The following is a 13,618-nucleotide window of genomic DNA, read 5'->3' on the forward strand; positions in this document are numbered from 1 at the left end:
AAACCCTAAATTGGTCATCAGCCATGATTGTAATGTTTGATTATCTAACTAACAGAGACAAAAGTACAGAAGATTGATAAATTGGTCAGACAAATGAAGTTAAAGACAAAATGAAGAAGGGTAAATAGTACCCCCCAAAAAATAAACAGAACAGGTGAAGAAGACGAAAGAGTGGAAACGAAATTTAAATAAATGCTGATTTGACGTAAAAGTGGACATCAGACATAATCATTTCTTTTAAAATGCAGTTTAAATATTTAATGCAAATTATAATTGTTTTAACAGCATCGAGTATCGACTATACTGGACTCAGATCAGATAGTGGTACTTTCCGAAGGACATGTTGCTGAACTTGGAACACCGGAATCTCTGTTAGCTAAAGAAGATAGCATATTCGCGTCTCTCGTTAGAGCCAAGTCTTAATCACTCTCATTTACAAGTGTCTATATTGTTGGAAGTATTTGTTGGAATAATTGATTATTATGTATGTTGTTATGCATTGTTAGAGTAAGCGTTAAAGCTAAAGGGTAAGTAAGGTATCCAGAGTTTACATAGGCCTTATTTTAGCATGTTTATGAGTAAATTGATGGTATGAATGCGGTGTAACAGAAAATTTCGTTTCAGTAAATCTTGAAATACTTGGTATGAACAAGTTCTTTATTTGCAACAATACAAATTTTATATACAACAATTATGACTTTAAGTTAAAAAGAAGGGGTTAAAGGGTAGCAACTTGAGAAAACTCTATACAAAACTGAATGATTTAGAAAAAAAAATCAGATTTACGATTCATGTGCATAACTGAACAGCATCGTTATTCCGGATCTTCAAGACAAAGTTTGTTTTCCATTAGAAAACAATGGTAAATACTATTCTTAAAAAGAATGTGATTTTCCTGGGTGTTTTTTCACACTTCATATCCATGCTATGACATTGAACATAAGTTATTTTATCTGTGTATTCACTACAATTCATACTCATGAGCGTACTCTTTATGTATTGAACGAAATATCGGATTATGACTTTCTAACTTAAGTCTCAGTTGATGACCCCCCCCCCAAAAAAAAAAAATGAATAAAATAATTAAATAAATGAATAAAATGAATGAAATTATTAAACAATTGATAAAAAAATTGTATGCATATGAATATCAAATCAATAAAATGGTATACAAATTGTGAAATAAAAATAGGCCATATTCATGCAATGAAGTTCAATTTTTTTTATAAAGGACTCTTAAAAATGACTTAATTGGGTGACATCTTAATGTTAGATGGTATTATTATGTAGGTCTTCTTGATCTAGATCTTGAAGGTGGCCGAGGTCCTCTCTCATCTTCTCTCCGTTGTTGTTGAATTTGTTGAAACAAAGAAACGACGCATAAAACGCATGATAACTGAATCATTACGATAGAGAAGGGAACAAGAAAGCGAGAATTACAAGTAATATTTACCTGCATAATTTCTCCAAAAATAAATACTCGTGCATATAAAAACGAGAAGAAAGCAAAAGTGAAGACAATTGTAGAATATCAAAATTCAAATACAATATGAAGTTAATTTAAACCTACTTAGATATTTTTTATTAAATAAATCGGCTTATTTTAAGTTTTTGTAACTAGCTGATTTTTTTTTTATTTCAGTTTTTGTTCCTTAGTTTTTTAATCTTTTCATATTAGTGTATTCTACTTTGAACATCTGTTATCATACAACAAAATTGCATTTATAAGCATATAGCTCTTTCTTTGGGATACCGGCCACAGTAATTTCATTTTTTGATATCCTAAACCATAATTTGTACATATTGTTGAATGATAATGAGTGAAGGAATGCTGGGAATGAAACTAAAATATTTAACTCTAAATTTGTGGTCCTTTGTTCGGTTTACGTTACTTGGTGACTATGTAAAAAGGGATAGAGTGTTGAAGGATTTGGTTAAAGAATAGACCCCCCCAAAAAAAAAATGAAATAACTAACCAAAAATAAAGTTTTTTAAGGCATAATATGTTGTTTATTTTTATTTTTATGGGAGCATCTTAGTATGATTGGTTGCTCTGGCTGTTTCTTCTAGATCACAGTGCATTATTCACAATACATCCCATAACACATAATATTACTACAAAACTTACATCAACGAGTGTAGATGTGATGTGAAATGCCAGAGGCAAAACAAGAGAGATTCCCATTATGGACATCTGGAGCTGTAAGCAAATATAATATCCACATTCCATAATGATTATAAATAAGTAAAATTACATACTTTCATCATTATTGAATTGAAAATAACGTTGGGAAAATTAGATTGAAGTTTGATCGAATGCGGAGGGAGATTATCTGATTGTGTGGGAAGGAATAGAGCGTAACTTTTATTTACATAATATTTGTGTTCACAGTGAAATGATATTGCATATATACCTTTTCCAAATGGTGTGTATTTTTCTTGTATTATCTAGCATGACTTCATTTTTAAGGGAGTTTCCTTTAGATTAATTTCATGCTTTTCCTAAAATGATTTGATTATTAATAAATATTGCTTATTATTTCGTTCCTTTATGGGAAAAATGAAAAGTTACTCTTACCATGGCTCCAAACACCTCTACAATTGTGATGAAATGTAAAACGACCAGGCAGCATAGCACAATTAAGAAAGGAAGAACTAGAAATCGGTAGCGCTGGAAAATAAAACGGATATTTCTAATATTTACACTGAAAGACTGGTTGATTATTTAATCAATCATTAATCTAAATAATTTGTTCATCCTTTAGCTCATCGGGCAAGTAGCATATTTTTAAGCTTCAATGTTAAATTTAAGAAAATACTTAAAATAGTATTTGGAAATAACTAAAATAATATTTTTTCGTTAAAAAAGTATCAGTCAGGGGCTTAAGGTACGTGATATAGTCGAGTGGTCTTGTAAAGTCAACGTTGTGTCAACATATTTTTTATTATTTATAAGTTTTGTTTCACTATGAAATATTCATTTTAATGATATGAAATACTTACCCTACATGCTGCAAACACCAACATGATGGAAACGATTAGGTATATAACGAAAAACAGCAAAGCAAATATCCTGCCATAAAATTCAGTTCGATCCTGGTCTTCAATTTCACTGATTATATCTCCTATGAACAGAAATCAGAAGTGTTAGGAATGAAAATATTTCTTACAATCTCAAAATTGATTGGTGATTTTTATTCATTTGCTTAACATGATGACATGGCCCTGGGAAGCGGGGATGCTTGGGTGCTGAAGCACCCCCAAAAATTTATTTTGGGTGCTGAGTGTATTTTCCATAGTCAGCACCTCCAATTGTTCTGGAAGATGTGTAAAAATTGGAAAATGTTACCAAAATGACCGTTATAGTGAAGTTTTTTTGTTTATTTAATTTTCGCAACCATATGACTTCTTTTTTTTGTAGCGAAAACCTTTTTTTTTTCTTTTCAAATTTACATCAGCATTCCCACTTAAAAATGGTACCCAGTGCCCTGTATAAGGGACGTATGTATGATTTAGGTGGGTTATAGTATTTTTTCAAAGAAATATACTCAAATATTTTTACATTCGTTATTTTGGTTACGTTTCTTATTTGTCTAATACAAAATTTACGTTTTTATTCACAATATTTTTGTATACTTCAAAAATAAGTTGAACTTTGCACCTTAACCAGTGTCACACCTGGAGAACCTTTAAAGACTCTTCTTTTTGAAAAGTGAATAGTATGTGTAAATTGAACCTTTTTAAGGTAATCACAGTTTAAGATTGGTCTGCACATTTCATGATAATAAGAATATTATCAACATGCAAAGTTGAACCCACATTTCTTAGTGTGTACTACATGATAATGACAAAATAAAATATTGTTTGTTAATTATGTATTCGCATGATGCATAAAGTTAGAGTCAATATTTCAAGTGATCTAGAATGGATCTGTTTAATTGCTATGGACTGGTTTCTAATGACAATAAAATAATTGAATTGTTGAATAATGTGTTACTTGCGTTGTAATTACTTTTATTTGTAATGATTATGTAGGCGACTTGGTGTTTAACCTTTTATCATGCTTATAATGTTAATCTGGAAAAAAAATATTTGTGTAATTTTGTTAAAGAATGTTGGATCTAATTCGAATGAAATTGTAATTTAGGGAATCGTTTCAAAAGAGTGAATATTCAATTTTTAATCTTTTGAGAAATAATATTGTCAACAAAATAATATGTTGTGACCTGTAGGTTTAAGTCCATGTATTTCATAAGTTTGTAATGTATGTATCAACTGTTCTGTTCCGGAAAATTTTCAATGTTAAATTCTGTTAATCCCATTTTCCAAGTGAAAATTCTTAAAATAATATTTCTGATATAACCATGATATACTGTAATGAACATGAGTAAACTCATTATCCTGGCTCAGGGGAATAAGGGGGTATTTCTGAAAGAAATTGCAATTTTACTGGGTTTTCTGTACTTGTTAAAATTGTCTCTGTACTTTTCCTTTTATTGAATTAAAAGAATATGGAATAAAAGATGATAGATTGTATTTTTTTTTATTTTCCTTACGACTAAAGAATTGGTAGATAATGACTATAAAAGAAACAAAAGTTCTAATGTCCATTGAAATTAATGAAGGGGTTATTACGCTTGCAGTCATACTGTTAATATTACTATACACTCACCGATCTTGTAAAATTGCTTGACGACAAAATGAGGTTCGATTTTGCCTCTGAGATCTGTAGGATCCAGAATATACAAAAATGGCAGTAAATCGATTTGATTGTCTTTTAGTATCAAATATTCTACTCTTTAACCCTATGTTCGTAAAGTCATAATAAATATCTATAGGGTTATTGACTGACATATGACTTATTTTAGCAGATGTGTAGGATCATTGGATGAGCCTGCCTACATGAATGTTTAAGCAGAAGTACGGTGCAATGCAAAGAATGTGGATCATTATTGTCATCTCAAATGAATGCTTTAAGCAATTAAAGTTTGAATGAATTCCCAATACTTATAAACTAATCTAAATTAATACTAGTTAAGTTAACAAAATGTTATTCCAGTGTAATACACTCAGCAAAAAAAGTTCTTGGACACTTATAGAAGTTAAAATATTACATATAAATATTTGATTAAAGGCAAATTATTGTATGTCAACATGACCAGAAAATATTCCTCTTCCAGTATGACATGATATTTTCATGTGAACAGTCATGCATGGTTTAACATCTAAGCTTCGAATCAGTCCAAATCATAATCAGTCATTCCTCAGACATGCCACTTCATAGTTCACGCGACTGAATAACTCAGTTCTAGGCTTGAAATAAAAGTTTCATAACTTTACTTGTGTGTTTGCAATTACAACGTCACTGTTACACAATCGTGGCTATTATGTATGCAGTTCTTTGTGTTAGTCTTTGCATTCAGACATTTCATTACTTTCTAGTCGGGGATATCACACATGGGTGGTTAAAAGCTTTAAACAATTGCAATGACAGTAAAAGAAAATTGCAAGAAATGGATCAGTCAGTGCATGGCTGGTTACAGGCATTTAACAATAGCAATGTCAGTAAAAAAAAAAATGCTAGCAAACGATCAGTCATTGTTTCAGTTGTGAAAGTTTGTTTGGCATAAATATCCATTAAACGATAAAAGCAAACTTAAAGTCAAATACCACTCTAATAGTGAAGAGAAAATTATCCACATTGGATGCATCGCTATTCCACTGGAATTTTAAGTCAAAGTTAGTCGATGAACAAAATGTCAAATTTTAGTATCTTGGCATAAGCATAAGAAAATTATCATTATCCTCCTATCTACTGCAGGGGTAGTGGCCCTAAGTCGACCACTCCTAGGACGATCTCTAACTTCATTAGTAGCCAAAAACCGCTGGTTCAAATTTAAAATTGTTGTTGGGGAAACTTGGAAATATCGAGCCACTTGTCTAAATGACTGCTCAGACTGCAACATTACTATTGCTCTTGCATGCTCTTGGTTGGAAAGCTTCATCTTGAAAGTGAGTGTCCAAATGATCCATCTCATTATGCATCTCATGATGCATCCCTATAGCATTCAATTCAAATGATAAACACATGTTGAAATTGCTGAATGTATGCCTACAGGATGGCCATGATCATTAGCATTTGAATGGTCCATTTCTTGCAATTATTTTTGCTGACATTGCTATTGTTTGAAGCATTTAACCACTCATGCATGACTGTTCACATGAAAATGTCATGTCATATTGGAAGAGGAATATTGTCTGGTCATGTTGACATACAATAATTTGCCTTTAATCAAATATCTATATGGAATATTTAAACTTTTTTAAGTGTCCAAGAACTTTTTTGCTGAGTGTAGATAATAATTATACAAAACTTACCCCATACAGAATAAGCTTTAAACAGCAGGGCTGTATGTGCTATTATGATGATAGAATAGAGCTATGGTAAATAAAAAGAAAATATACTCATAAACATTACAACACCACCACCGACACCACCACCACCACTACTACTATTATTACTACTATTACTATTACTACTATAATACTACTACTTCCACCACTACTACTACCACTACACAGCAAAAACTGTGGTGTTAACCGGTGTACATAGAGGACCACACCAGTTATTTTACACCGGTGTTATATTGGTGGTGTTAGTTTTACACCTATAGGTGTTCTTACAACACATTTAGTTGTTACATTTACACTCGTTGGTGTTATGTTCAATATTTAGGGTGCAATTTTTACACCTCAGGGTGTGGTACTCTATTAACACCAATTGGTGTCAGTTTTAACACCACAGTTTTTACAGTGTACTACTACTTTCATCATCATCGTCATCATCATCATCTTCTTCTTCTACTTCTACTACTACTACTACTACTACTGTTACTACTACTACTACTTCTACTACTGCTGCTGCTACTACTACTACAGTAGTAGCAGCAGCAGCAGCAGTAGTAGTAGTAGTAGTAGTAGTAACAGTAGTAGTAGCAGTAGTAGTAGTAGTAGTAGTAGTAGTAGTAGTAGTAGTAGTAGTAGTAGTAGTAGTAGTAACAGTAGTAGTAGTAGTAGTAGTAGTAGTAGTAGTAGTAGTAGTAGTGGAAAGAGTCTACCCCCCCCCCCACACACACACTTACCTTTACATGTTTATAAAGTATGAATGCAAAAACAGCAACCAAAAAAAGTGTAAATGAATGGAAACAAAGTGAAGATAAAATGCATATTCTCCTTGTTTTTCCCTCTCTACTCTTCATAATTATTCCTGAATAACCTTGATCATATTCCATTGACCAGTGAGCCTGGTCATGGTCGGGGACTAGTCAATGAGCAATAGTTTTCCCAGCAGTTCTCTCAGCTAACATGTCAAATTTAATAAAATGAATTGTAGTGATGAACCCCATCAATGGCTATGAGTATTGAGAACCATTGTACCTTGATGTCAAAGAGGAATACCCTTGCAATGATATGCCCAGGTATTCTTATAAAAATAAATTATATAAATGAGCGGAATTGTTTTTTCGCGATTTTCATACAGCTAATATGCAATTTTTCACTCAATGTAACGTATCCCACAAATTTCCTTTCCCCTTCTTTTACCAAATAATTCATCTTTTTGGAGGAGCGAAGGGGGGGGGGTGAGAGATAATCATACAACATCAATGTGACATTCATGTGATTCTCCTTCACTTATTCAATTTTACAGGGTGGGGGCATGTAGTGCCTTCAGGGCAATCGCCCTCGTCCGCTTCCTGTAACACTACCTAAGGAAATGACTGCATCATTATCTGAGGTAGAAGTAATAATTTTCACTAATCTATTCTGCATCAAAAAATGAAAGTTTATTCAGCGCTGGATCCAGTGTTTATGACGGAGGGGTCACTTATGAGGAAAATTACGAGCAAAAAGGGAGGTCTCAATAGGGGGGGGGGATAAGCATACCTGTCCCATGGATCCCTGCCTGCTTTTAGCCCCATCCACTTTTGAATTTAAGAGAGAATGTAAACAAGTGGAATTACAGCCCCTAGATTACAAATCTCCCATTCGGAAAACCCATAGTTTGTTTCAGATTGCTCAATCTGAAATGCAAATTGACAAGTTTAATCCTGTAAATCGGGTTTAAGGGAGCATTTTAGACTGAAAATAATATGATTTGAACAGATAAGGAAAATCAGACAGAGGCAACACTGAAAATTTGACCTAAATCGCAGAAAGAATAAAATAAAGGCGCTTTGAAGATTTGCATTATATCGGTGAAACAGTTCTATGGATGTCTTCATTAATATTCATTTAACAAACTGATGATGGCACATCCTCACTTGGTCTTTTGGATCTTATTACATGAAATTATGTTTATTCCAATTTTATCCTCCAAGAACGTAAAAATAGATTGAAAACTGATTTAACATTTAAAGTGATTGGTTAACATTGGTTTGACTTTAAAAAAATCTGAGCTAGAAGGTCACACTTGTCACCTGTGTCTGCGATATGTTACAAAAATGAAGCCCAGAGAAAATTGCGTTCGAAAATATTTATTTAATGTTTCAAAAATTGAGATATAAAGTGACCAGAAACACCATCTTAATTTCATCCCATACACTTATGTGTAATATTTAGGTGTCTATAAGACACCTATTTACATAATCGGCGTTTGCCTTGTAGTTTAAGCTTTTCATTCTCAATAATGGTTGTTTTCAGGGTTTATTAGTTCTAATACATGCACTTGTACACATGATTCATCTTGGTTTGATAATTTTTTAAATCGGCTGCTCACAAAGTTAAGCAATACCTTTAAGATACTCATTGCTGTAACTTATTGTATTATAAATTATGAGGGGCATATCATACACACATGTATATGTATTATCAATAGTTATTTTTTCATATAATAGCATAAAAAAAGGGAAACTGGGAAAGTGACATCATCACTTCACCTAATAAATATTCATGACGACGTGTATGAATGCTTTCTCAAAATATAGCTAAATCTGGAAAACATTTTGTTATAACATTTTCATTAATTTTCAGCATTTTGCTTGGAGAATTTTATTATATTGTTTTTAGCCTGAAGTACCCCTTTAATAGCCCCTCACATGTAAAGACATCATCAAACTGAACACTGTACAAAGCAATTTACATTGGGGGTAGACAGTAATATCTTGATGGTGCGATGTTTTCTGTTTAAAAAAATTGACGATGATGTCAACAACTCCCAACAAAATTAGTAAGCTTAAATGTACACCATTTTTAATAGTATAAATGTACAATCCATATAATAGCAATGCGACAATCTGTAAACCATCTGATCATGGCAGTAATCATTGCACATGTCATCGCTTGAGGCTGCAGTGACAGGATGGATGACACGGTGAGACTTGGTTTAACTATCATCTAATTACTACCTAAATGCCAATCTATAAAGCATACTTTGTTTCAGATAGCCAGGTTAATGATCACATTTTGAAAGCTGGATGGATTATCACTGAGTGCTCAACGCAGACCGATCATAACAGACTATTCATATTCATGTTTTGATTTAATATTTCATAATATTTAATGCATCTGCTGCTTCGTGGAACACTGGAAATGTTATATTTTCAATCTAAGTAACATTTTTTGTATACCGCTTTATAATTATTTGAAATTAACTCGACCTTATAGTGGGCGTGCCTCATTAAGAAATCCAGATTACCCAAGATGTCGAAAATATTCATTTAATGGAAAGTGGAATGATAATATACAAGCCATTATAATATCGACAACAATATAGGAAGTAAGTTTATAAGTATGCCCATCACACTGCAAAAAAATATTGTGTAACATTTTACCACCAAGAGGGTAATTATGTGTCCAACCAATTTAGGGCAGTATCTTTCCCAATGCGGGAAGCATATTGTCCAGTACGGTTAAAAAATAAGCAGCAATTACTGTAGAATGGACTTTACAATGAAGAAATAAAAATGCCCCAAAGAAATGCCTAATGTTGGTTGGACACATAATTACCCTCATGGAGCACTTTTACCCAATATTTGTTGGTGTGCATGGACTTTTGAAATGTTTTGACCTCCTTCCGAATGGCCCGCGAATGAGGTAACTAATTTGCCACAAGAATCGCATCTTCTTTTCACGAGCTTCGATTTTTAACATCATGTTATTGTTTCAGTGTCAAAGCATGATATAACGGATTTTTTTGCTCTAGTACAGTGACCCCGCCCCCTATTACGTCCCTTCATAATTGCTCTATCAGACATCTTCGTATATAACTTTTTTTCTTCTAATCATTGTACGTTTTCTTTCCTACTTTTTTGCCTTTGAAAAATTGCGTCATTATGATTGATTTCACCGAACCATTTAACGATTTGACTCGGTGGATTTTTCATGTTTTTATTATTTTTTTTTATCTGATATCTCCTTATTTATTGAATAACTTTTCCTAAAATCCTCTGTAGAAGCAATTGTTGTAAATATATTTGTACTAACACATCGATTAAACATATACATCATCAGCGGTAATATCAAAATTTATTCGAACTGTACTATTAAAATTCAGTGATCGGAGAGCTAGGTGAATTAATACTAGAAAACATGATTTAAAAATAAAACACAACACTATCCCATACTAATCGAACACAATATTTACACAAATATTTCTTGATTTTTAGTAAAAACTAAGGGAATGTTTCTTATCATCATACTTTTTTTTTTAAATTCTGAATATTTTGTAACCAATTAATTCTCGATGTGTCTTTTAGAATGGTGGCAAAATTTGTATAAAATTATGTACGAGTCTTGAACATTGGCGGCGGAAGCCAAAAATTTTAGGAGGGGACAACCCAAGAAAAAAATTTGACAAGCTAAAAAAAAAAAAAAAAAAGGTTCTCAACCTAAAAATTTTAGGGGGGACGCGTAGGAAAATAAATTGACAAGCAAAAAAAAAAAAAAAAAAAAAAAAAAAAAAAAAAGGTCATCAAGTACAAATTTAGGGGGGGACACGTCCCCCCCGTCCCCCCCGCTTCCGCCGCCTATGGTCTTGAACATTATTTCTCCAAATACAATGGGTGCCGCTTCTGTTTATGTATTTGTATCAAACTATGAAATTAAGATCATGAAGACAGTGTTAATAAAATTTCATTTCAGACTCTGATATCAAAGGATGAACATAAGGATTTCGATTATTTTGTATTGATATCACCTTGGGGTGAAAACATATCTATATTTAATTTTGTCAACAAAATTGATAAAACTTACTATTCCGTAAATGCCAGTGATTATAGATCCTCTCCTAACGCTGCAACAGCAACATTGTTTGATGATTGCCATGGTAACCAGTCTGATGTGATGATCATATATGCCTCGAGTTAAAGATAAGAAACAAAACAATATATTTTTCCTCTGAAATATCTCACAAGAATAAGTTCAAATGAATACGATTAACGATTCCATAAGATATAGCTCATAATAGTGATTCACAATGTGTAGAATTTTAGATATTGCTTGAAGAGTACAATAATGTCGAAAATCGCTTGCAGAATAATGAAGTTTTGTTGGAAGAGCACTAAGTGGTTCAGTATATAGTTTGATAGATCTGATGACTATTAATCAACTGGATTATATACACGTCTACCAACACTTCATAAAGTAAGTTTAGAATGGTTGTAATGACTTTGACAAGAGAAAGATAAGTATACATAGCATTTGAAATAGATTGAAGCAGGCGAGTGGATAATCACTCTTGCATTACGGCATTGATTTTCAATCATTGCACGTATCACCAACCTGACACTCTGAATTAAGACCGTAATGCGTAGAAGGATTCAGCTTATAGGCCTATATCATTTTACAAAAATATCTTAAAGGGGGTAACAGTAATTTTTTAATATGTAGTAATGATATGGATTGATCTCTTTTATACAAGGTTCGTTACTTTTGTGAAAAAACTATGATGATTCATGAAAGAAGGATCAAGCATATTGATTTTGATAACGAAAAATCAGCTTTATATCTATCTAATTCCATAATCAATTTTCCATATTACTCATGGACAATAAATCGAATCTCTAAATTCATTTTATCATGTTTTCATTACAAGGTATAACGTATGAGCAATGTCACTTATGTAATATTCAGGGATAATCATGAGCCACTTTCAACTGTGTAACTTTGCATTATAGAGATGTATAATGCAGTATATAATAGCGTATTTTCAAATTGTTTTATAACAGAAGTATCGCAGAATGAAAGGTTTTTGGCCCGAAATTTTTGTTTCAAATCACAAAAATTAGATTTAGACCTATAAAAGCGCGAGCTGATAATATTTAATATTCAGATCGGAAAGGGGTGAATTCAAACATTATTTTCAAGCACTGTGTATCAAAATTCATTTTCATTACATTTCTGTCATTTATCATACCTACCAGGTTTTCAGGGGGTACTGCCAATAGAAAATCACACACGCAGCGCCCCAAGGAAAATTTTGGGGGTGCTTCAGCACCCCTAGCACCCCCGCTTCCCAGGGCCATGTATTTTATAATTTATCTAGTGTATATTTGCCGTATTTTGTGGAATTTAGTGGAACAATTTGTATATTATCACCAGTAGCATAGATAAGTACATGTACATCATCAGAATAAACAGAACATGCAGCATTATTAAGACCTTCTGACATATCGTTTCTAAATAATAAAAATAGAACAGGCTGCTCTGTGGTACTCCAAGTAATAAAATTCCTTTATCGAATAGTTTTTAACCTTTTGGACGAACAAGTTATTTTTTCAGTAATAGAATTTAGTTAGGAAAACCATTTTAATTTCACTATCATGAATTCATAAAATCAGTCCTTAAAAATGTCCCTTTTTCTAATCTGAATATCAAAAATTTTTAGCCCGCGCTTCAGTGCTCGCATTATTCAGTTAGTGAGATACGTATGGTCATAGTGAATTCCTACAAACAAGCCTTAGAATGACCCTCTTCGGGTCTAAATTTGCTAAATATTCAGCTCGCGCTCGCAATATTTGATTAAAGGACAAGTCCACCCCAACAAAAACTTGATTTGAATAAACTGAGAAAAATTCAACAAGCATAACACTGAAAATTTCATCAAAATCGGATGTAAAATAAGAAAGTTATGGCATTTTAAAGTTTCGCTTATTTTCAACAAAATAGTTATATGAACGAGCCAGTTACATCCAAATGAGGGAACTGATGACATCATTCACTCACTATTTCTTTTGTATTTTATTATATGAAATATGAATTATTTTTATTTTCTCGTCATGTCATGTGAAATGAAGTTTCATTCCTCCCTGAACACATGGAATTAAATTAGTTTAACATTTTGTGTTTCAGGCAAGGAGGTCCTAATCGTCAAATTCGTAAAAATTGAAATAATTTATAATTCAAACAATAAAAAACAAAAGAAATAGTGAGTGAGTGACATCATCGACTCTCTCATTTAGATGAAACTGGCTCGTTCATGTAACTATTTTGTTGAAAATAAGCAAAACTTTGAAATGTCATAACTTTCTTATTTTACACCCGATTTTGATGAAATTTTCAGCATTGTGCTTGTCTGATTTTTCTCTATTGATTCAAATCAACATTTTTCTGAGGTGGACTT

The 13,618-nt window shown here is 32.4% G+C and overlaps 2 protein-coding genes across 3 annotated transcripts in view; one reads left to right on the forward strand and one right to left on the reverse strand.

Annotated features, from left to right (window-relative positions):
• LOC121410212 (ATP-binding cassette sub-family C member 9-like) overlaps positions 1-1,056 on the forward strand; it is a 59,598-nt gene extending 58,542 nt beyond the window's left edge. For both annotated transcript variants that reach the window (XM_041602141.1, XM_041602142.1), the window contains exon 32: positions 286-1,056. In XM_041602141.1, the coding sequence (XP_041458075.1) occupies positions 286-423 (138 nt within the window). In that variant the 3' untranslated portion in view covers positions 424-1,056. The remainder of the gene's footprint in view (positions 1-285) is intronic.
• Positions 1,057-1,251: 195 nt separating this feature from the next.
• LOC121410213 lies at positions 1,252-11,760 on the reverse strand. Its single transcript, XM_041602143.1, has 7 exons — positions 11,251-11,760; positions 6,379-6,439; positions 4,673-4,726; positions 3,004-3,125; positions 2,579-2,671; positions 2,129-2,200; positions 1,252-1,396 (listed from the first exon to the last, which is right to left on the reverse strand). Exons 1-7 carry the CDS (start codon positions 11,320-11,322, stop codon positions 1,283-1,285), a joined length of 588 nt encoding a protein of 195 aa, XP_041458077.1. The 5' UTR covers positions 11,323-11,760; the 3' UTR covers positions 1,252-1,282.
• Between the last annotated feature and the right edge of the window lie 1,858 nt (positions 11,761-13,618).

Source organism: Lytechinus variegatus, chromosome 3, assembly GCF_018143015.1.
Source record: "Lytechinus variegatus isolate NC3 chromosome 3, Lvar_3.0, whole genome shotgun sequence".
Lineage (NCBI taxonomy): Eukaryota > Metazoa > Echinodermata > Echinoidea > Temnopleuroida > Toxopneustidae > Lytechinus > Lytechinus variegatus.

Coding starts and splice junctions, on each gene's coding strand:
- LOC121410213 (XM_041602143.1), bottom strand. CDS start 11,322: ATGGCAATCATCAAACAATGTTGCTGTTGCAGCGTTAGGAGAGGATCT. Junction 6,440..11,250: donor TCACTGGCATTTACGGAATA/GTAAGTTTTATC, acceptor TATTTACCATAG/CTCTATTCTATCATCATAAT. Junction 4,727..6,378: donor TAAAGCTTATTCTGTATGGG/GTAAGTTTTGTA, acceptor TGGATCCTACAG/ATCTCAGAGGCAAAATCGAA.